Source organism: Talpa occidentalis, unplaced genomic scaffold, assembly GCF_014898055.3.
Source record: "Talpa occidentalis isolate TD23 unplaced genomic scaffold, MPIMG_talOcc4v2.1 talOcc4.7, whole genome shotgun sequence".
In the NCBI taxonomy this organism is placed as follows: Eukaryota; Metazoa; Chordata; class Mammalia; order Eulipotyphla; family Talpidae; genus Talpa; species Talpa occidentalis.
The window spans coordinates 108,550,865-108,575,454 of NW_023605083.1; the positions used below are offsets into that span (position 1 = coordinate 108,550,865).

Consider the following 24,590-nt stretch of genomic DNA (forward strand, 5'->3'; position numbering starts at 1 on the left):
ATTTCCAACATTTTCATAATCTAATGAAAATCTCTAGAGGAAAACTTCCCTTTAGTTTTAACTCACTGTTCCCAAATTATACCATGACCAAGAGAAAAAAATTCAAACCCAATGTCCTCCTATGAAAAAGGCTAGTAAATGTAATGAAGAAGCTATGCTGAACTGTTTTCTGAATTGAGTCAGGAGATTCTACCACTAGTTACCTATGTGGTTTTGAGCAATCATCTCTCTTGCCTCTATCTCAGTTTCCTTACTATAAAATGAAGAAATGAGACTCTTCTCATATGCATTGATATATAAAAACTTGTGTACTAAGAGTTATAAATTCACAAAAAGCCAGAATTGGTTATATTATTATAAATTCACAAAAGCCAGATTTTCAAAAAATCCAAATTTCTAATTTTTCAGAATTGTAAAACTTTATTGTAGAGACACCTGGATGTAACAAAAAAAGGTAAGTGTCCAACCCAATTCCTCTCCAACTCTTTTCCTTGTTTACCTGTGGCACCTCTTAGAATAACACACTCAAAAAAAATTTTCAACTCCAAAAGCACTGTGAAGCTAAGATATATTTTGCTGAAGGCTCTTCCTCAAAATCCTCTTCAATTACTTTTATTCTTTCCCCAAAAAGTTCCTCTCCCTACTACAGAGGCCAGATTTCTTTCTCTTTCTTATCTCCATCAATTTCTCTAATCTCTTCTTCCATACCCTCTCAAACTCCTATTTGCTTGTACCTAGCGAAAAAAATGTCCAGAAGGGCCTACCCGGTGGCAGTAGGTTGAGCACTGCGCTGTGAAGCTGTACGGGACCTCAGAGGTGGGGGTTCGATCACTGCTGGGGAGAATCCCACATGGTGCTGCAGACCTCTCCTGTCTGCTCCCCTCAGCAGTGTGTTTCGTCAGTCTGCCTGTTCTGTTCCCCACTCTGTTTCTGGTGAATCCTCTCACCCTCCCGTGCCTCTGGCCTGTACCCCAGCTCTTGTATAAAAATAAATAAACCTTAAAAAAAAAAAAAAAAGTCCAGAAACAGAGCAAAACATACCCCAAGAAAGTACCACTTCAAAACAGGAATTTTAATACAGTATTTTACTCCCAATTCCTCTAACTTCTGATAACTCCATAGTCTCAAAATTCTAGCAGTTCAATGGATGACTTCACAAAACACCCTTCTATCCTATCCAGTTTTCTCCCTGCCCTGCTCCAAAGCCACTGCCATATGGAGCCTTAATAACTGATCAGAATATGTAATGAAAACTGTAAGTAATGAAAATATTTCTATATGTTTCAGATTGTATTTAGTGCAGTATCCATGTCCAACAATGAAGAGACTAACTGGAATTCCTTATGCAAACATATTTAAAAGCACATATCTCAATACCCACTTTCAAAAGTGTGATTTTGACCATCTGATTATGAAAAGAACAGTATTGTTTCAGCCCACTTGGTTTCTTAATATATTCACAGTTCTCAATCTCTTATCAACAAGCAGAGAACAACTTACTTACCAGGGTTTTATAGCAAGCATCTGACAATAGCCATTGACCCATGTACTCATCTAGACAATTAAATTAAGAATCCAAATTACCAGGAGACTATCACTGATAATCACTTGCTCAGAATCAGCCATTTAGTGTGACAATACCATTTTTTGGAACTTCAGAAGCAATTGTAATTGTCCAATGAGTTTCTCTTGAAAAAAGAATGATATTCCTTAACAAATAACCAACCAGTAAAGACAACAAAGGTAAAATTCAAGCTATGCATTAGGGAAAACAACTCTAAATTTAGTGCCGTAAATTCAGCAAGAAAAGCCCTCACACCACCATTCACAAGTCTCAGTTCAAGCAATTTATTTTTGGCAAGCCAAAGCACAGCTGTCAACGCTGGGTTTTTTTTTTCCACCCCCAAATTACATAAAGTATTTTTGAACAAAAATGTAGGTATCTTCAAGTTGGGGGTAAGTTACAAATGCCGTGTGTCATCATAAATGCTTAAAAAAAAAAAAAATCACACGGAAGAGGTTAAAAAAAAAAAAGGCAAACAAACAAACCCTGGAAGATGCTGCAGAGCCCCCTTGCTCCCGAAATAAAACTCCTGGTGGCTGTAACAGCAGCGGCAGCGCTACTCCCGACAGAAGTTTTCAGCTGTCACTTCTAACAGCTGAGCGCTTCCTAGGAGAGAAGCGACAGGCCGAGAAGAGAGGTGGTTGTGGGAAGTCTGAAGATTTAATACTTGAAATCTTACCCTCGCAGGGCAACCTTTCCGCACCTCACCTGCGCTTACGGGACAGCCAGCAAGCGCAGTCCCCCTCCCCCAGCACACGCTTCCACCGCTCGCGCCCGCTACACTCCAGCGCAGCAGCTCGAGAACTGACCACGCGCCCCCTCCCGCGCCCTCCACAGACAGGCTGCCCCTGGCCACGCAGATCTCAGGTGAGCGGCTCAACCCGCACCTGCAAGTCCCGCGGCGGCCTCACACCTAGGGTCAGGTCCGCCCCGCCCGCTCTCACGTCTCGGGCTGCGCGGCGCCTCGGCTTCCGCAGGTAACTACACGCCTCCCGGGTCTCCGCGCGCTCGGACGCGCAGGGCTTCCAGGGCCCGCGCCACCGCCCGGGCCCTGTCACCTGGGGCCCCCCGGGACCCCGGGCCTCACCCCCTCCTCCAGCTCATCCTCAGAGCCCGCGTCCTCTGGCTGGTCCAGGTCTATGTCAAACACTCCCGCCATGTCCTCAGCTTCCCCGTCTCGGAAGTCCGGCGCCGGGTAAAAGCCGTCCCGCCTCCGTCGTCGCCTCATGGGCCCGGACCCGCCGCAGACACCGCCGCCGCAGCCGCCATCACCGGCTGCTTGGACTCAGTGCGTCTGCGCCTAGGCCCTGGACTGGCTCCTCAAGTTCAGCTCCGGAGCATGCGTGCAGGCCTCTGTGAAGCCGAACTGTGGGCAATGAACATGCGTAGAACTATCGCCAGGGCCCAGTTACTGGCAGAAACATGCGCAGAACCCCGGTCGAAGCTGCGCGTGACGATTGGCGCATGCGCATTGTGAGCCACAGCGTTTGATGGGCTATGAGCATGCGTGCCGTGTGTGTGAAGTTGATAAATTGAAATTGAACATGCGTAATTAACCTCTCGGAAAAGGGAAAAAAAAAAAAAAAAGCACACAACAAAACTTCGCATGTGGAACATGCGCATTCGTTCTCCTTTGCCTTTTTTCGTTTTGAAAGGGAGCATGCGCATAATGAGAGGGTTGCCCCTCTGAAGTTTGAGCCAGAAAGAAACGGCGGGTCCTGGGGCTGTCAGTGAGTTGCGTTTATGGGGAGGGCCTGGTGTAGGTGGGGAGAGGGAGTCTTGGCTTTGCTGTCTACTACTTCAATGGCCTTTCAAAAGTCACATTACTTTTCAGAAGCTCGGTTTTCTTATCTGTAAAATGAGAATAATGTTACCTATTTGCAGAGTTGTTTGAAGTTTAAATACAGAGTCTGTACATTGTTTTTCCAGTGCTGCACATACCCGGTGTGAGGTCTTTATCGATGTTAAAAAGAGAGAAAAGTTTCTCTAATATTTCATCTGATTTTTTTTTGCAAGCTTCATTTATCTAAGCTAAACAAAACTTCTCTTTTTGTTGTTAACTGTAGTTACCAGGCCAGAAGGGTAATTGGTGAAGAGAGAAAGTCATTTAGAAGAAAGAAAATTCGTGTTAATTAAACCTACAATTATTGAATTAACCTCTGCATTCTATGTGTCCGTGTGATTTGTGGTATATACTATGAATTACTTTAACCAGCATACATTTTGTTTTGTTTTAAATGCATACTTAGGAACATAGTAAATACAAATCAGATTCTGGGAAATATTGAGCTGTGTGTGAATGAATTTTGGTACAATAAGTCCCAAATCCAAAATGACATAGTGAAAGAGAACAAATACTTGAATGAATGTATTGGTTTCTCAGATAACACAGCTATTTCATCTGTAGCATCATATACATATATGGCATTTAAAACTTTATTTTTTGATCATTGAAGTAAGAAAAATGTTTTCAAATAAAATAAAACTTATATTGATATATATTAATACATGACATTTCATTTGCTCTTTGTTAGTAATGTAGTGGTTATCAATGCCTATATTTTTCTATTACAGGTTGCTTACTTTTTTTAGGAACTAGGTTTAAGAACTCAGCATGTCAATTATAACACTACAGCTTGGTCAGTGTGGCAATCAGATTGGTTTTGAAGTGTTTGATACTTTATTTCGTGACTCACACTGTCCTCATGGACTCTGCTGTAAAAGAGAGAATGAGGCATATCAAGCATCTTGCAAAGAAAGATTCTTCAGTGAGGAGGAACATGGAGGTATGTGTGGTCCAAAGTCCTCTCCTTTACTCTAATATAACTAGCCTCTTCACGGTAGGCCCCCACATAGTATCCAAACCCCCTTCCCTTCCCAACTTCCTAAGGCATCCCACCCTTTGTTTCTGTGTTAACAACTTTTGCCTCTCACATAAAGGAAGATGCTCAGATTTTGCCAATCTAAAACCAGACAAGAAAACAAAAGTCGTCTCTTGGCCCTCCCTATGGGTTAAGTCTCAGGGCTCTCACCACAATGGCCTGAGTTCTGTCCCTGGCTAGGGAGCTTAAGACCTCTCCTGCCTTGTCTGCTGTTCCCCTCAGCAGTGTATTTTAGTCAATCTGCCTGTTTTGCTCCCCACTCTGTCTCTGGTGCATCCTCTCACTGTTCACATCTGGCCTACACCCCAGTTCTTCTACAAAGGAAAATAAATATTTAAAAATATATATATTTTTAAAAAACCCTTGTCTCTTGACTGTTACTTTTTCCTTCTTACCTCTTTGTCTTCTTATACAAGATTATCAAAGGAGTACTTTTTTAACCTGTTTTCATCTTGCTTCTGCCCTAAAACATCCCTGCTCTACAAAAGTTTCCAGTGATTTCTAATTATAAAATCTAAAAACTCTTTTTCTTTTCTTAATTTAATTAAATTCTCTTGATAACATTTACTGTAAAACATCCTCCCTGAAACTTCCTTATCCTTAGTCTCTGAATTTTTCTTCTCTAATAGTTGTATCTCAGGTTCTCCTCTGTCCTCACTTATATACTTCTCCCTGGGCTATTTCAGTCACTCCCATAATTTACTGTTTCTTTTACACTGGTGACTCTCAGAACTCTAGCCCAGCTTCTCTCCCAGACTATTTGGTAGACTTTTTCACCTGAATCTCCCATGTGCACCTTAGACTCTACACCTCTATATCCATGGTCATTCATTATCTTTCCTTTAAAACTTGGACTTTTACTGCCCATATATCTTAGAACATATGCTTTATGTACCTCCTACATATCTCTTAAACCATTCCCTTTCCGTCTTCATTCTCATTACCTTAGTACTGGCTCTTTTCGTCTCTCAACATGGACTATTTCAAGACACTCTTGAGTCCCCCTGTCTAGAACTTTCTGTCACAATTGCTTTCCATTAAGAAAGACATCTGGGGCCTCCCCAGTGGTGCAGCGGTTGAGCACTGGGTTGCGAAGCTGCCCGAAGCCTCCGTGGCGCCGGTTCGATCCCCAGCTGCTCCCCGGCCACTGGAGGAGGGTCCCACATGGCACACAGACCTCTCCTGCCACTCACTGCTCCCCTCAGTAGTGTACTTTGGTCCTTCTGCCTGCTCTGCTCCCCACTCTGGCTCTGGTGAATTCTCTCACCCTCCCGCGCTTCTGACTGTACCCAGTGCTTGTATAAATAAATAAATAAATCTTTTAAAAAAAAAAAAAAGACATCTGAGGCCTCCCTGATGGCACAAGGGGTTAAGTTCAGCACTGTCAAGCTATCTGCAGTCATTGTAGCACAAGTTCCATCCCTGGCCGGAGAGCTGACCCACTTGTCACAACAGATCTCTCCTTTCTCACCTGCTCCTCCACTCAGCAGTGTATTTCAGTAGATCCACCTGTTCTGCTCCCCACTCTTCTCTGGTGAATCCTCTCACCCACCCCATACCTCTGCCCTACACCCCAGCTTTTATATGCATAAATAAAATAAATCTTTTTTTTAAAAAAAAAAGATATCTGACTATTCCTCCTCACTTGAAAATATTTGATGGCTTCACTTTGCCTATAAAAGATATTTTTTTTTAAAGATTTCTTTATTTATGCATACAAGAACTGGGGTATAGGCAAGAGGTGAAGGGTGTGAGAGGCTTCACCAGAGAGAGAGAGTGGGGAACAGAACAGGCAGATTGACTGAAATATACTGCTGAGGGGAGCAGTGGGCGAGCCAGGAGGGATCTGCTGGGCCATGTGGGTAGCTTCCTGGCCGGGGATTGAACTCGTGCTGCAGTGGCTGCAGATCACTTCACAGGCTGCGTTTTAACCCTTTGCACCACCAGAGAGGCCCCTAAAAGATAAATTTCAACCTTTTAGCAATGCATACAAGGTCTTCAAAGATCTCAGCCCTGCCTGCTTTCCATCTCCATTCTACATTTCTCCCACCCCCTCTTTTTCTATCTTCTGCTTCAATAATCCTAAGCTACTTGTTATGCCCATAGTATTTTGTACCTGACTGTGCTACTTTGTTAGTATGACTTATCAGGGGTCACATCACATCATAGTGTGATTAAGTGTTATTGTATTCTCTCTCCCACTACTCCTTCTAGGACTGGATTGATTTTTATCTTCATCTTGTATTCAAGGCTTTCTCTCTGTAGCCCTGACCCAGTGATATTTTAGCCATGCTGATTCATCCTGCTTTGCAGAATGCTAGGCATTACAAACCATCTATATATATCTCTGCTGCTGCCCACTTTGATTTCTAAGCAGTATAACAGATCTTTCGGCACTCAACCTTTGGATTTTTTTCAGACATAGACGTTTATATTCTGATTTAACCCAACTAAGACGTATAAAATATTTTTCTTTTGATTTTTTTCCCCCTCTATAGTTCCAGTTGCTCGGGCTGTACTTGTTGACATGGAACCTAAAGTTATCAATCAAACACTATCCAAGGCTGCCCAGTCTGGCCGATGGAAATATGATCAACATTCATGCTTCTGTCAAAAACAAGGTTCTGGAAACAACTGGGCATATGGGTAAGAATAATTCATCATAGGGCCACCCTGGTGGTGCGGGGGCGTTAAGAACAGCACTATGAAGCAGTCCGCAGCCTCTGCAGCACAAGTTCTATCCCCAGCTGGACAGGGAGCTACCTAGATGGTGCAGCAGACCTCTCCTGTCTCTCCCGCTACTCCCCTCAGCAGTGTATTTCAGTCAGTCTGCCTGTTCTGTTCCCCACTGTCTCTGGTGAATCCTCTCACCTCTCGCACCTCTGGCCTGTACCCCAGCTCTTGTATGCATAAATAAATAAATCTTTTAAAAAAAAAAGAATTCCTCATAATTTTCATTTCAGATACAGCAGCACAGTCAGTATATAGTATAGTTACAACTTGATGTACCAAACACAAAATATTGAAATTGGCAGTTTTAAAATGTAGAGTGTGACTTTACCCAGAAGAAATTATCAACCTCCTTTCAGTTCCATGTAATGATGGAACCAAGAAACTATTGCAGCAGGGTTTTCCTTCTTCACTGTCATGATGCCAACCAACTTATCCATACAATATCTCCTGCAGGTATTCCAACTCATAGGGAATATGACAAGGCAGCAGTGTTTCCAGGGGTTCTTTGGCAAATTCTAGGGTTTACTTCCAGAAATTCTGATTTGGTTGGGATGAAGCTCAGATGTTGGGATTTTTCAAAGCTTTCCCAAGTGATTCTAACATGCAACAAGTTGGAGAACCATTGCTTTGGGAATATAGACTATTATAACATAAACTTGCGTAACTACCTGTTACTTGAAGTCTTCAGCTAAAGTAGTAGCCTGTACAAGAGACTTTTGTGTACCCAGAAATTCACTCTTCTAGGCCTATTCACCTGTTAAATATATTTAATTTGTAAATTTTAAATTTCGTCAATCAGGGAACCTGTACCATTCATGAGAGTTAGTTCATTTCCTTAGCTTTATTTATTTTTAAAGTTTTCTTTTTAAAAAAATTTTTTATTTTTATTTATTTATACATACTAGAACTGGGATGTTGGCCAGAGGTGTGGGGCATGAGAGGATTCACCAGAGACAGGGTAGGAGCAGAACAGGTGGATCTACTGAAATACACTAGTGGGGTGAGCAATGGGCAAGATGGGAAAGGTCTGCTGACATAGATGGGTTAGCTCCCTGGATGGGGATCAAACTCATGTCACAGTGGCTGGCGATAGTTTGATAGCTTGATAACCCTGAGACTTTAAATCCTGCACCACCAGGGAGGCCCACTTCCTTAGCTTTCAAAAGTCTTCACTAGCTTATATCTTTCTCTCTGCATTGCATGGCTCTGTTTAAATTGAAAGGTGTTTGTATGTTTTTTTCTTTTGCATTGCACAGTTACTCTGTTCATGGACCCAGACATGAAGAATCTATAATGAACCTAATCCAGAAGGAAGCGGAGAAATGTGACTCTTTGAGTGGTTTTTTCATTATAATGAGTATGGCTGGGGGCACAGGATCAGGACTAGGAACCTTTATAACACAGAATTTACAAGATCAGTACTCAGACTCTTTGAAAATGAATCAAATTATTTGGCCTTATGGAACTGGTGAGGTATGAACATCTTTATTGATAACTTTATATTTGGCATTTATCTTTGCAATGAAATGTAGGCAAAAGATTGAGCTTGGCCTTTGTTTAAAAATGTTAAGTTACTGCTTCAAGAGTGATTATACAATATGCTACTTTCATGAACAACTCATTTAACTTTACTTTTCCAAACAAATGAGAAACCCTGTTTTTAAAATTTCAAAATAGACAAATGTACATATTCTCCTAGGAAACCATTCCTGGTTTATTTCCTCTGTCTATATGTAAAGCAGGGACCTTGACCTCATGTTGCTTCACGGTGCCATTGTTAACCTTCAAAGAATTTTCATTTCTTTCTATTGAGAGGAAATTTCTATACAGCCCAATTTCCTGTCTATCAGCCTGCTAGGAGGAATAATAAATGGAAGTGAAAAAAGTCACTATAGGAAATGTGGGAATAAAGTGTGATAGTTAATGTTTATTGGGCCCTTAATAGATACAGGTCACTGTTCTAAGTGCTTTGCTTGCATTCTGTCATTAATCCTTGCAATGCAAAGGCTGATATAATTCTTTTCCCCATTTTACATATTAGGAAACAGACCTAGAGAAATCCAATAACTTATCAAAGATCATATATATAAAAGGTGACAGAGGGACTCCCCGGTGGCACAGCAGATTGAATGCGGTGCTGTGAAGCTGTCCGCAGCCTCTGCAGCATGGGTTTGACTCCTGGCCAGCCAGGAAGATGCCCACATGGCGAGGCAGACCTCTCCTGTCTCACCTGCTGCTCCCCTCAGCAGTGTTTTCGGTCGTCTGCTGTTCTGCTTCCCGCTCTGTCTATGTTGAATTTTCTCACCCTCCTGTGCTTCTGGCCTGTACCCCAGTTCTTGTATAAATATAAATAAAAAATAAATAAATAAATCTTTTTTTTAAAAAAAGACCTTTAAAATAAATAAATAAATAAAATAAAAAGTGACAGAGCCAGGATTAGGACTCAGGTAGGCTACCTTTGAACCTACCCTTTTAAGAGACTGCTCTTCTTTCCTGCCTTTTTTATTTCTGAACTTTTATTATCTAGGTTATTGTTCAGAACTACAACTCCATTTTGACTCTTTCTCACTTGTACCGATCATCAGACGCCCTCCTTATTCATGAGAATGATGCTATTCACAAGATCTGTGCAAAACTGATGAATATCAAGCAGATCTCTTTTAGCGATATAAATCAAGTCCTCGCACATCAACTGGGAAGTGTGTTCCAGCCTACTTATTATGAAGAAGGCTCATTTCACTACAGGAGAAATCCATTAGGTAATTGTCCCCTGTTTGTTACTTGTACCAAAGTCTCATGTTCTGGAAGCCTCAAAGTTACTGTTCACTGGCTCTTCTCGTATGCCTGAAGATATACGAGGTCTCCATCACAAAACTGTCCTGAAGAGCTGCTTAGCTCTCTGAACTGTCTTATTAATAAGTACTAAGAAGTTACTTACTAAATTTCTCAAAAGAGTAGTAGCTATCCACCCACTCCATTCTTTATGATCCTTTCTCTTTCTGAGAACAAATGAGGAAACTGAGGCAAGAATGCTTAAGATGAGAGTAATTGAACAAGAAAGCTGGAATAGCAGAATGTGACAACAATGCGTGCATTAGTGTTTAGGAATTATTTGCTGGCTGTTGTTTATTAGGCATGGTATGTAATAGAACTCAGCTCTTCTTTTACAGAGGAGGATTCTTGTGCTTAGAGGAAATTCCACCAGCCTTAAGATCATTTGTGCAATCTTTTTAGATGTCTGTGTCAAAATTTGTTGCTTTCATTAAGATGTAGGATAAGTTTGCATTCGTTGTTGCCATACATTTCATATTGTGTTAATGTTCTCTCTCCTATTTTCTATAAATATATAAAACAGCTCTGAATGTAAAGCAAATTAGCCTTTCTCCTTAATTCTATTTCATTACAAATACAAGTTTCTTAAGATAGATATATTCCTGGGCCTCCCCGGTGGCGCAGCGGTTGAGCACTGGGTTGCGAAGCTGCCAGCAGCCTCTGCAGCGCCGGTTCGATCCCCGGCTGCTCCCCAGCCACCGGAGGAGGGTCCCACATGGCGCGCAGACCTCTCCTGCTGCCCGCTGCTCCCCTCAGCAGTGTACTTCGGTCCTTCTGCCTGCTCTGCTCCCCTCTCTGGCTCTGGTGAATTCTCTCACCCTCCCGCGCTTCTGACTGTACCCAGTGCATGTATAAACAAAACAAACAAATGAATAAATGAATAAATAAATATAACATGCCTCTATTAAAAAAAATTTAAAAAAAAAAGATAGATATGTTCCTATCTTCAGGAATTACTAATCATGTCCTTTTTTTTTTTTTAAGATTTTTTTTAGGGCCTCCCTGGTGGCTCAGGGGTTAAAGTCACCACTCTTAAGCTGTTGGCTGCCACTGCAGCAGAAATTCCATCCCCAGGCAAGAAGCTAACCCACATGGCTCAGCAGACCTCCCCTGTCTCACCTGCTGCTCCCCTCAGCAGTGTGTTTCAGTAGATCTGCCTGTTCTGCTCCCCACTCTGTCTCCGGTGAGTCTTCTCACTCCCTGCACCTCTGGCTAACACCCCATTTGTTCTACAAAATCAATGAATAAATAAAATCTTTTTTTTAAAAAAGTTTTTTTTTACTTATTTATGTATACAAGAACTGGGATCTAAGCCAGAGGTGTGGTAAAAGGGGGTGAGAGGATTCCTCAGAGACAGAATGAGGAGCACAACAGGCAGATTGACTGAAATACACTGCTGAAGGGAGCAGTGGGCGAAACAGGAGAGGTCTACTGCACCATGTAGGTTAGCTCCCTGGCCAGGAATCAGGAATTGGAGATCAAACTCATGCTGTGATGGCTGGAGATAGTTTGATAGCACAGAGACTTTAACCCCTATGCCACCAGGGAGGCCCACTAATCTTGTCCTTTGCCCTAGTAGAATTTGATGTTCATATAAATATCATTTAACCACATTAATAAGAGAAATAATAAGGATATTTTCTAATGGAATAGTGAACACAGTGACACACAGTGCTTGCTTTATTTTCTTTCAATTTATCTAAATATTTTTTTCATATTCCAGCTCCTTCGCTTCTTTTTTTTTTTTAAACAATGTTTGTTTGTTTTTTTTTAAAGATTTATTTATTTTATTTATACAAGCACTGGGTACAGTAAGAAGTGCGGGAGAGTGAGAGAATTCACCAGAGCCAGAGCGGGGAGCAGAGCAGGCAGAAGGACCGAAGTACACTGCTGAGGGGAGCAGCGGGCGGCAGGAGAGGTCTGCGCGCCATGTGGGACCCTCCTCCTGTGGCTGGGGAGCAGCCAGGGATTGAACTGGCGCTGCAGAGGCTGCAGGCAGCTTCGCAACCCAGCGCTCAACCGCTGCGCCACCGGGGAGGCCCAGCTTCTTAACTCTTATTTCCATTTTGGCAAAGTGTGTTTGTCACTCATGCTAAAATAGGTGCCAAAATGAAGCAAATATGGGTCTATAGTAGGCGCTGCCTCTGAAATCTCATGTGTGTAGTAAGGTTTAAACAGTTCTGACCCTGGAGGAAAAGACATTTAGTTCCAAAACCATCAAGTCATGGTTGTGTAGAGGCCAATGGGAACAATGTAGAATTTTAAAGTCTAGTTCGAATTTTTTCCTTTACAGGAGACTTAATGGAGAGTTTAGTTCCTCATCCGGAATTCAAGATGCTGAGTGTTCGAAACATTCCTCAAATGTCTGAGAACTCACTGGCATATAGCACGTTTACTTGGACTGGCCTCCTCAAGCACTTGAGACAGATGCTCATTTCTAATGCAAAAATGGAAGAAGGTAAAGGGTATTTTAAAAATATTCAACCCACAAGCTGGAAAAAATGCTTGTGCCAGAGTTCTCAATATAAACATCTGGTGTCAGTTGAAATAATGGTCCCTTCTTCTAGCCAGGGAGGCTCCTGCAAAAACTCACCAGGACATCCCAGGAGAGCTTCTCAATCACTTCAAGTTTTTTTTTTGTTTGTTTTTTGTTTTAACATTTATTTATTTTTTTGTTTGTTTATTTATACAAGCACTGGGTACAGTCAGAAGCACGGGAGGGTGAGAGAATTCACCAGAGCCAGAGCGGGGAGCAGAGCAGGCAGAAGGACCGAAGTACACTGCTGAGGGGAGCAGCGGGCAGCAGGAGAGGTCTGCGCGCCATGTGGGACCCTCCTCCAGTGGCCAGGGAGCAACCGGGGATCAAATTGGCGCCACAGAGGTTGCAGGCAGCTTCGCAACCCAGCGCTCAACCACTGCGCCACCGGGGAGGCCCTCACTTCAAGTTTTGTTTCCCAAAAATATCTCAAATGAGCGTGACATCTAAATTCTTTTTTTTTGGTCAAAGTAATATATGAACATAGTTTTTTAAAAAATCAAGTCGTTGAAACTCATTTAAGTGTATACTTAAACCTGTAACTTACATTGTATGTAAATGATATTTCATTGGGAAAGAAATTGTCCAGTATGACTTTATAATGAAGAAAAGTGCAGGCCACTATCCTACATTTCCCTGCTCTCCAGTTGAAACTCTCTTTTTCAATATTTTTAGCAGGTTCTTTTGGAGTTTGCCTCCATATTTCTAAATACCTTGTTTATATTGTCTGTTTGTTTTATTTGCCTATTTTAGATATTTTCAATCACCTTAATAATGTGAAAATTGAGAACTGAGTCTTTGTGTGTGTGTGTGTGTATAGAACTGGGGTGTAGACCAGAGGTGTGGAGGTTGAGAGAATTCCCCAGAGACAGAATGAGGAGCACAACAGGCAGATTGACTGAAATACACTGCTGAGAGGAGCAGTGGGCAAGATAGGAGAGGTCTGATGCACAATGTGGGTTAGCTCCCTGGCCTGGGATGGAAATCAGGCCATAGCAGTGATAGCACTGAGACTTAACCCCTAGGCCACCAGGGAAGCCTGAGAATTGAGTCTTCTTATATCCCTTGAATATGCGTACACACCTCTATCCTTTCTCCCAGTATAGTTATAACATGTTTTTAGGTTAGATCAACTTTCAGTACTTTCAGTACTTATATTACTTTCACTCTGTGAACATTAATCACAGTTAAGCCATGTATTATATATGCAGATTACATTTTATCTCCTAGAATTAACAATATATATTGTTCCCTATTCTATGTACCTATTACTATTCTATCCCTAAATTCTTCTATAACACGAATTCCATCTCAATATGTTCAAGCCCATTAGGTATCTGTTACTTTATTGATCTGCTTAGGGATGTCCCCCTAAGAGGCTTCATCTTCCCAATGCAGTCTGGACTGATGGCTCTCGAGGCTTGATAAGCAACTGGCACTGGCATCTTTATTTGCCTCATCCTGTATTCTATCCCGTTTCCTAGCTTTCAAATTTTTCTTTGTTGGTTTATTTCCTCATAGTGATGGTTTATATCCTCCAGAAGATTCGTAAGAAAAGTATAGGGAATGTAAAATTAGATTGATAGTTTGACCAGGTGCAGGACTGAAAGTTGAGAATCATTTTCACTCAGTATTTCAATTACTCTTTTATCTTCCAACTTCTAGTGTTGCTGTGATAAGTCCCATGTCAATCTAATTCTTGGTCCTGTTTCGTTCTTTGGAAATCTTTTAGGATTTTTTTCTTTGTAGCACTCTGGAGTTCCTTAGTGTGGATCTCCTGTGTATTTCAGGAGAATGTACACTTTATGAGGGCTAGAATTTCTATCAGTTTTGTTTACTGCGGTTTCTTCAGAACCCAGACAGTGGCCTAACACATAGTTTAGCTGAGACCAGGGCCCCCTGGTTTATCCTTTCCTGAGCAGAAACCTCTTCTTTTGGGGTCATGGGGGGGCACTTTCCCCACTGTAAGGAGTAAGAAGGGTCTGGAGTTCTCACTTCTCATGCAGTGAGATTTTTAACTAATCCTGTTTCTTCTAATGTTAAAAATAGCTGGACTACTAGAACCTCCAAAGCGGGCAAGTTTCAGCTTTTCCTGGTTGCTAAGTCTATAACCTTCCAAAATTTTGCTTTCTATCTTCCAAAATTTTGTTGCCACGATCTTCTTGCCCATTCCTTTTTTTCGTGTTTATGCTTACAACAACAAAACAAAACCCAAAATACCCTATCTGATGAAATTTGGGGAGTGACAAAAGTATGTTCAGACTGTCATGTTTAACTAGAAGCATGTATTATATCACAAATTACAATATCTTAGGTTTAAATACTCTGAAAGTGGATTTCCTCTTCATTTATCTGTAACACCTATGGCTATTCTATTATACTGCCTGAGGTTTGAAGATTAAGTAGAAAGTTCACATCCCAGAGTAATGCTTCCTATTTTCTGTGGCCACAATACCTGTTTTTCTAGCAATACCTGTTAACATCTCAAGGAACACTGTGTTCCTCAGGGTGGTGTAAGACAAAGTGCTGCTCTAAGCTTTCTTAGGTCAATAAACCTCAACTTGCTTAGTCATTTCCCATGCAAGACTTTAGGGTGTCAACAACATTCACAGCTAGAGATAGAGCTTTTTGTTATCACATATATTAATATATGAATAAGCATATTTATGTCTCTAGCCAGGTTTGAAGTAGAAGGATGTAATATTAAAACTCTTCATGTTACCAGACTGCTTGCTATGAAGACTGACCCCATTAATGTCACCATTAGCAATGTATCTGTTTATATTGTCTTGGCGACTAAAAGAATGAGTGATCCAAGAGGGAGCACGGCAGAAGTTACACTCGTTTTTATGACCAGCTTTGGAGGTCACACACCATCCTTATGGTTATTGAGGTTAGCCCTATTGCAGTTGGGAGGGGCCACACAAGAGCATGAATCTTAGGAGGTAAGGGTCATTGTGGTTCATCTTGGTAGCTGGCTGTTACACTCTGTCACCTAATAAATCATTTCCTCTAATATGCAGGATGTATTTCTCCCAAAGCTCGAAAAGTTCTGTCCCATTAGCACATCAGTCCAAAGTCTAGACTCTTGTCAATTAAAAGCAGAACCAGGTGTGAATTTATTCTCCTCAGGTGAGATTTCTTGAGGAATAGCTCTCTGAATACAGTTCCTTGCACACACACAACAGACCAGAATAGTGGACACTTCCTTTCAAAAAGGGGAAAATGGAAGGTACACAGGAATTGTTCATTGGTCCATAAAAATTAAGCAGGGCAGGCATCCCTCATGGCCCAAGGGTTAAAGTCTCAGTGCTATCAAGCTATCACCAGCCACCATGGCATGAGTTCAATGCCTGGCCAGGGAGCAGACAAGGCGCAGCAGACCAATCCTGTCTCGCCCACTGCTCTCCTCAGCAGTGTATTTCAGTAGATCCTCCTGTTCTCCTCCCCACTCTGTCTCAGGTGAATCCTCTCACTCCCCACACCTCTGGCCTATACCCCAGCTCTTGTATGCATAAATAAATAAAATAAACCTTAAAAAAACAAATTCAGCAGGGCAAATGCTAGCAGTTTCTTGATTAGAATGTTAAAGTCTGGAAATCATTTTCCATGACTTTTGACTTGGCCATCTGAACCAAACTAAGATATAATCTTACTTGCTTATTTTTTTAAAGGAGGTCATCTATCTGGCTGGGGATCCAACTCTTGCTACAGTGGCTGCTGATAGCTTCATAGTGCTGTGACTCAACCCCTTGCGCCACCAGGGAGGCCCCTCTTACTTGTTTATTTTTAAGTTTTATTTAAAACATTTTATCTTAAAATTACATGTCACTAGTTGTTTTATTTTTGCTAGTTTGGATTAATTTGTGCATGTGAGAACTAGAGTGCATTCTGAGGGAGTATGCGCAGAATTCTTAAGACTTAAGAATACGTTCTATACATTCTATGAATTTTTTGTTCCACAACTTTTTTCAGCATAATATTTTCTGACCCTCTTTCCAATTAAGTACATTTAGACACACCTTATACTTTTATAATAGCTACTTAATTTTCCAGTTTGTGCCATCATTTAAAATATCTATATAGATTAAAGCATCAAGTAATTCTCCAAAGCTAACTGTTGAAACTGTCAGTCCATAACCTTCCTTTATTTTCTCCTTCCCAGAAGGAACCATGTTTCAAAACACTCTTACTGTTCTTTTACTGTTTTTATCTAGTCATTGCCATTTATTGACTTGTCAGTTATTTAGGTATACTCTATTTACTTACCCCTGTGGAAGGTTAGGATTTAGCTTTTTCTCCACCCTGGCCACCAAGCCCTGTAGATATTCAGTCTTCTTATCCTTCAAATAGAGTTATGTCATTGGGTTGAAGAGATACTAAGCTTCACATGATCATGACCTAGTTAATGCTGTCCACAGCTGAGCCATGTCATGTTAGAATCCTCGGGTTACTTTCCAGTATAATTTTTAAATTCTCTTAAGAGCTAGTAATTGCATGTAATTTTCATTTGCTTAGTTATCTGCCCCTGTCAATTATTCAATCCTAAGTATTGCTCTACTTGTCCAGATTTTCTTCTTGATATATTCAGTTGTTCTGTCAGTTTCATCCTTTTAAGAGCCCTCTGACATGCTTCAATCTAGATTTCCACCCCCACCCTCTTTACAGCCCTCTACACCTAGTATTCATTTGTCTGTCTTCAGTATTAGGTAGACAAAGCCTTAGTGATTTGGGGGGAGCAAAAGGAGGAGGAGGTCATAATTTTCATGGTTTTTACTTGCTCTCTCTGGTTTCAGTATGTACCCTGCATTAACTCTGCCTGGTTCTCCTGTCTAGACACTCTCAGTCATATATATTCTCTCCAGAAAATAAAACTTTCCTTTTCTGCTCAGATAGGAAAGAAGCAGTCATCATCACAAACAAGTTTAGCAACATTCCTTAAACAGGAGTCAAATGGGGATGTGCTCTACAGATTACAAATCCAGTTCAAGAGCCAATGATTTAATGTTTTCATGGATTCCCTTAAGGAACCCTGTATCACAGGTTCTGGAGGCTCAGAGAAAAATAAAGTGTGAAAAAATGGGTAGCATTAATGATGAATCAACAAGTGATTAAGTTTATAGATGTGAAAACATTTTAGGAAAACCTAAATAATATTTTTTGTTATATATTGCTTTTTCTGTGTATTCAAGAATGATATGATTTTGGGATCTAGGGGTTGAGTCTCGACGCTATCACCATTTTGGCCTGGGATCAATCCCCGACCAGGGAGCTAACCATATGGTGCAGCAGACCTCTCCTGTTTCGCCTGCTGCTTCCCTCAGCAGTTTATTTCAATAAATGTGCCTATTCTGCTCCCCACTCTGTCTCTGGTGAATCCTCTCACCCCACTGCACCTCTGGCCTATACCCCAGTTCATCTAATAAAAAAAAATAGTTTGAATCACTTCAGGTGAACCTGATAAGAATTTTTAAAAACTTAGTGAAAAGAACCTTTACCTATCAAAGGGAAATTGATATAAAATACACATGCCATAATACATTTTTCTCTTCTTGTCCAAAGTCATTTATAAAATCTCTTTTTCTCATTTGGTAGGTATTGATTGGCATGTTCGGCCTCCTTTATCAAGACTTCCTGCTCTTGGTAAAATGTCTGTCAACAAGGAACTTCATTTTAACACTTCCATTGCTAACTTGGTCATCCTTCGTGGGAAAGATGTGCACAGTGCAGATCTGGGTAAGCAGAAGTTAAGGTGAAAAGTAAAATGTATATTTTGCATATGGTACACATGGTAAAAAAAAGTTTCTGAATTGATTCGGAGAGAAAGAAAAATAAAACTGTGATTTAGTATCAGAAAGTAACCATTGTATCAGTTAGTATGTGACCAGACACCAAAACAGGAGTGTTTTAAATAAGATAAAATTTTTTCTTCCTTAATCTGATTGTCCTGTCATCCTCTCCTTGTGACTTCCTCCTTAAAGTCCTAGACATCTTTTTCAAGCTTCAGTTGTCAGATCACATAGAAATGTGCAAAGGACATACCTCCTCCTAGGGCCTCACAGCATATTTGTGTTTATAGCCATTGACTGGTGTTGACTCTTGGTGCCACACCTAACTGCCTGTGTGGCAGTCAGCACAGTTAAAATTCAGGGGTTCTATGTCAAAGAAGATAAAATCAGGTATTGTAGGACAAGTAGTGGAGTTTGTGACATGCATTTTGTATAAAATTTTCAGGAAGTTGAAAAAGGAATACTCATAGTTGCTTAGTGTTTCTGTGGCAGCAAGTCTCTCAGTTATATTATCCTTATTTGATGACTTCCCACAGTGATTTGATACTTCTGGCTGTGATTGAAAAAAAACAAAACAAAACAAAGAATCTAGTCTCTATAATACACCTTAAAGGGTATTATATATGTTTTTTTTTGTTTTATTAATTTTTGCATGGAAGAACTGGAATGTAAGCCAGAGGTGTGGGGGGTGAGAGGATTCACCAGAGACAGAGTGGGGAGCAGTACAGGTGGATCTACTGAAATACACTGCTAATGGGAATAGCGGGTGAGACACCATGAGGGTCACTATGTGGGTCACCTCCCTGGCCAGGAATGGAACTCATGCTTTGGTGGTGATAGCACTGAGACTTAACTCCTAGGCCACCAGGTAGACCCCCCCCTAAAAGCGTGTTATAAAAAGAGATTGAAATATGATTAAAAAGAGATCATTTCAAGTTAGTCATATGGCATACTTGCTTCATTCTTTTAAATTTTAAAAGAAATTAATAAAAATAATAACTTCCGAAAATTTACCCACAGTAAATGACACAGGTGCACGGAGGTGTTCTTAAACAGGTATTCACTGCAACATCTTTGATGCTAACAAAAATGTGGAAACAATCTTAATGGCCAATGGTAGGAAATGTGTTAAATAAATTATGGCATTCATATAAAGAGCCCACAAATATGCTAATGATGGTTTTTGACATGGAAAAGAGATTCACAATATATTGGTGAATGAAAACTACAGATTATAGAAGAGACTGTGTATAAAAGTACATGTACAAGGGCAAGCAATAAAATGTTTATTGTCATTATCTCTAGATGGTGGTAGCATTTCAGCTGTCTTTCAGATGACATATCATAGTACATTTCTGAATGGTTTGAATTTTTTTCAGTGAATATGAATTATTTCCCCAAAATCAGTAGAAAGTTTTAAAAGATTTCTGGGTAGAGGGACAAGAAAATACCTGTTTCTTAATTTTTTTTCCCAAATTAAAAATTCGTGTTATAAAGAATGGTTTGTTGTTTTACTCTAGGGGGATTTAAAGATCCAGCTCTCTATACTTCCTGGTTAAAGCCTCTCGATGCTTTCAATGTATGGAAAACCCAGCGAGCCTTTAGCAAATATGAGAAGTCTGCAGCATTGGTGAGCAACAGTCAGTTCTTAGTAAAACCACTCGACATGATTGTGGACAAAGCATGGAATATGTTTGCTTCCAAGTAAGTGAAAGATAATTCTACAAACCTGTGTAACCTTAGGAGATGATGTGAAGACAAGGCAGGATCTGGAGTGTCTTTGTTTGTTTGGGCTGCTATAATAAGAGTGGCATAGACTGAGTCACTCATAAACACAAAAATGTATTTCTCATGGTTCTGGAGGCTGGAAAATCCAAGATCAATCCAAGGCACATTTGAGGTCTGACAAGGACCCACGCACTTCTTGGTTCATAGGTGGTTTCTTTTCCTCAAATGGTTGGAGGTGCAAGGGAGTTAACATGAGCCAATATAGGGCCTCCCTGGTGGGTTAGGGGTTAAGTCTCAGCACTATCACTGCTATGGCCTGAGTTCAATCCCTGACCAGGGAGCTAGCCCACATATGGCACAGCAGACCTCTCCTGTCTCTGGTGAATCCTCTCACACCCTGTACCTCTAGCCTACACCCCAGTTCTTCTAGGCGAAAAAAAAAAAAAAAGCCAATTTAGATCCATTCATGATACCCTCATGACAATCACATCTCAAAAGACCCAGCTCCTAATATTATCTTTTGAGATAATATTTCAACACATGAATTTTGGAGGCAGACAGTCTGTAAGCATGGTAGTCACTTTGTGGGTGTCAAACACTGGGCATATTACTTCAGGCTTGTCTCCTTATCTCTAAATTGTCTCCTTATCTCTCCTTATCTCTGAGAGAATATGTGGTCGGGATCAAATGAGATAGTTATATAAAAACACCTAGTACAGTGCCTACCTAGTAAAATGTTCAGTGATTCTTGATATTATGTTGTTAACTAAATGAATACTTTTCAAATTAAGTCGTTGTTTCATTATTAGGTAGGGACAATAAGATAGTTGTCCAAGATAAGATCCTTGAAAGAAATGAAATTATAATCTTGCTCAGAAAGAAATTTTTAGATTGAACTCCACTTGATACTAAGAAATGTCTATTTGACATTTGAAGTGGTAGGGATGAGGGTGGTTAATAAAAGAAATGTCTACTTGATACTTAGAAATGTTTTATCAGGGCCTCCCTGGAGGCGCAAAGGGTTAAGATGCAACCTATGAAACTATCCACAGCCACTGCAGCATGAGTTTGATCCCCTGGCCAGGGAGCTACCCACATGGCGCAGCAGACCTCTCCTGACTCACCCGCTGCTCCCCTCAGCGGTGTATTTCGGTCACTCTGCCTGTTCTGTTCCCCACTCTGTCTCTAGTGAATCCTCTCACGACCCCCACACCTCTGGCCTGTACCCCAGTTCTTATATGCATAAATAAATAAATCTTAAAAAAAAAAAGAGGGGCCTCCCTGGTGCCTGGTGGCACAAGGGGTTAAGATGCAACCTATGAAGCTGTCCGCAGCCTCTGCAGCACGAGTTCAATTCCCCCGCCTGCCAGCGAGCAACCTACATGGCGTAGCAGACCTCTCCTGACTCACCCGCTGCTCCCTTCAGCAGAGTACTTCGGTCAGTCTGTGTATTCTGTTCCCCGCTCTGTCTCTGGTGAATCCTTTCACCCCCCATACCTCTAGCCTGTACCCAGCTCTTGTATGCATAAATAAATAAATCCTTAAAAAAAAAAAAAGAAATGTTTTATCAGATTCATGACATCTACCATAATGACTTAAGGCAAAAGCAAAATTCTTCAAATGACTGGACAACACCTCTACTTTGATAAGATGGGGTTCCCAAGGTCTTCCCTACGCAATCCTGCATGTGGCCATTCCAGAAGCCTCCATGTTTAGGAACCTCTCTAGTTTCCAGACCCTCATACTCTGTTTTTTTCTGGTTTCTTTTCCTTCCTGCTCTCATTAAATGGTAGCAGTCATTATCATGTCAATTTAATTAGTCTTCCCTTGATTTTTTTTTTCTTTTTTTCCCCAGAGATTTATTTATTTATGCATACAAGAACTGGGGTACAGGCTAGAGGTGCGGGGGGGTGAGAGGACTCACTAGAGACAGAGTGGGGAACAGAACAGGCAGACCCACCGAAATACACTGCTGAGGATAGAAGCAGGCGAGACAGGAGAGGCCCACTGCGCCATGTGGGTAGCTCCCTGGTCAGGGATTGAACTCGCGCCTCAGCAGCTGTGGACAGCTTCATAGGCTGCGCCCCAACACCCTGTGCCACCAGGGAGGCCCTTCCCTTGATTTTTTTTAACACAACTTCATCTACCTTAGAACATTTTTGGGAGTATAGGCTATTACTCCACCTGACCTAGTTGCAAATTAAATGTCTGAGAAACACTTGGGAAGCAAGCTTCACTTTATTCCTAGAACTTAATTAATGTATTTCTGCAGTTTAAGCCTTAGCTAAAACTGCAGGTACTTTTTAGAGTTTATTTTATACCTCTAGGGTATAAAATATGTGCTGAGTAGACAGCCAAATCTGAACATACTTCTTTGTCCTGTGGGTCTTTTGTTGTCATTCTCTTAGATACTAAAAAAATAGGGAGCTGGATCTACATTTTCAAAGTTTGCTAGTCTTTGGAGTAAACATTGAAGGAAATATAAAACTTATAAGAGAGTCTGCCACTTTCAAATGTTCATGAGCTAAGAAAGATCTATTTATTGTTTGAGTTTAACAGTCATTCATTTGGGCCTCCCTAGTGGCACAAGGGGTTAAGTTTCAGCACTACAAAGAGTTCGATCCCCATCTTCTACAACAGTTAAATGCCTATAGAGAGCAAATCCATATGGCTCAGCAGACCTCACCTGTCTCTCCTGCTGCTCTGCTCAGCAGTGTATTTCAGTAGACCCCACTCTGTCTCTGGTGAATCTCTCACCCCCATACCTCTGGCCTACACCCCAGCTCTTATATGCATAAATAAATAAAAAATATTTTTTTTAAAAAATGTCATTCATTTGTACGAGATTGGTCATTTTTCATTTTCTTATTCTCTCACCAGGGCCTACATTCATCAGTACACAAAATTTGGAATTGAAGAAGAGGATTTTTTGGACAGTTTCACATTGTTAGAACAGGTGATTGCCAGTTACTACAACCTCTAATCCTAAACAAAGGCAGAAAACGACCTACAATCAACTTTTGGACTAAAATATTTACAATACTACATTTCTATAAAGTTTCCAAAGTCTCATTTATAAAAATAACCAAGTCAAATGCTGGTTTCTCCTGCATACTATACCCACAAAAATGGAGGAAAACCTTTTAAATGGAGAATAATATGTTTTCGATGAAAACATCTACTTGGTATTTTTGTAAGAAAAATCGGTGCTACTATATAAAGAACTTTAGAAACACTTTACTGAGATGTTGGCACTCTGGAACTATCAAAAAAAATTGCAAAATTCTGTTTTCTCTTTCCGTGTTCCTAAATCTCTCTTTATCCCATTCACTAAATATGAGCTAGACTATAACAGCATGATTTTAAGCTAAAAACCAGTTCTGTTTTTAAATGTATTCATCGTTGAAGTGAATGCATTGAACCACCAGAGGGAGCTATTATCAAATGCTACAATGTGAACATCTATTTTGAATATTTTATAAATGTAAAATTTTCCACTTTAATCAACTATTTAAAAAATTAATATCAGGGGCCTACCTGGTGGCCTAAGGGGTTAAGTCAGCATATCCATTGCAGTGGCCCACCACAATGACCTGCTTTCGATCCCTGGCCAGGGAGCTGACCCACATGGCACAGCAGACCTCTCCTGTCTCACCCACTGCTCTCCTCAGCAGTGGATTTCAGTAGATCCTCCATAAAAAAAAAAATAAAATCTTTAAAAAATTACCACCAGGATGTTGTTAATAAATACTATGTTCATATACAAAAGTAAATAAAAAATTTATCTTGTTTCCTTTTCTTAAATTTCCTAGGCATCAGAAAGTTGGGTCAGTTTTTCTTTTATATCTTGGGATGCCAGAGCACAAACTGATTTTACTCAACTAGTGTTTGAAAATTACTTATAGGCATTTAACTGTTGTAGAAGATGGCTATATGCTTTTCAGCAAAACGGGTGAGGGCTTTCAGCCCAATTTCACTAAGAAAATTATACCAAGGAAATACTGTGCTTCATGAAATTGACACACCGTGGGTTTCACACAGGACAAAACACTTAAAAATTGGCAACTGAATTTGAGAAGAATGGTGTACTACAATAAATCACATGTGTTATTATATTAACAAATGTAAAATGGGAAACAAAGAGGAAAGTTTGCCCTTTCTGCCAAATCTACCAGTGGTGATTTATTTTTATATGGAAACATGACAATTGAGTTTCACTGGTTTCTTCTTTTTCTTTGCATATGGTAATGATTACCTTTTTACTGTTGTTCTTATCAACTGTTGCTATGATTTAAAATACTGAACCATATCTTATTTCTAAGGAATGTAAAAAGTGGTCTGTTCAGCTCTTAAAAGGCACACCCCACTGCTGTATTTTGTTAACTCAAGTATACTTGAAAAATAATTAGATAATTTTTACAAAACAAAGTTGAAAGTAATTGTTTAGCATTAAAGAAACCAAAAAACTAAAATAATTTCCCCAAACTAAACCAACATTAATGTGAAGATCTGTAACTGAATTATCT

General features: G+C 40.5%; 2 protein-coding genes across 17 annotated transcripts in view; one reads left to right on the forward strand and one right to left on the reverse strand.

Moving 5' to 3' along the window:
- The window catches only part of RPS6KB1 (ribosomal protein S6 kinase B1), a 137,944-nt gene extending 135,088 nt beyond the window's left edge, over window positions 1-2,856 (reverse strand). For 9 of the 11 annotated variants that reach the window (XM_037494574.2, XM_054689486.1, XM_037494571.2 and 6 more), the window contains exon 1: window positions 2,652-2,848. In XM_037494574.2, the coding sequence (XP_037350471.1) occupies window positions 2,652-2,792 (141 nt within the window). In that variant the 5' untranslated portion in view covers window positions 2,793-2,848. Of the gene's footprint in view, window positions 1-2,651 lie in introns of all 11 variants that reach the window. The other 2 variants (XM_037494566.2, XM_037494567.1) reach the window with 1 other exon arrangement.
- On the forward strand, window positions 1,173-24,458 carry TUBD1 (tubulin delta 1). Of its 6 annotated transcripts, none has more exons than XM_037494578.2 (10): window positions 3,050-3,294; window positions 3,631-3,752; window positions 4,139-4,350; window positions 6,945-7,092; window positions 8,436-8,652; window positions 9,707-9,938; window positions 12,305-12,469; window positions 18,143-18,283; window positions 19,857-20,040; window positions 22,945-24,458. In XM_037494578.2, the coding sequence occupies exons 3-10, from the start codon at window positions 4,179-4,181 to the stop codon at window positions 23,045-23,047; spliced, it is 1,362 nt and encodes a 453-aa protein (XP_037350475.1). In that variant the 5' UTR covers window positions 3,050-3,294; window positions 3,631-3,752; window positions 4,139-4,178; the 3' UTR covers window positions 23,048-24,458. The 6 variants fall into 6 exon arrangements, with proteins under 6 accessions (XP_037350477.1, XP_054545462.1, XP_054545463.1 ...); XM_037494579.2 differs by having other exon boundaries at window positions 3,631-3,736; XM_037494580.2 differs by lacking the exons at window positions 3,050-3,294; window positions 3,631-3,752 and adding an exon at window positions 1,173-1,255.
- The last annotated feature ends 132 nt before the right edge of the window (window positions 24,459-24,590 follow it).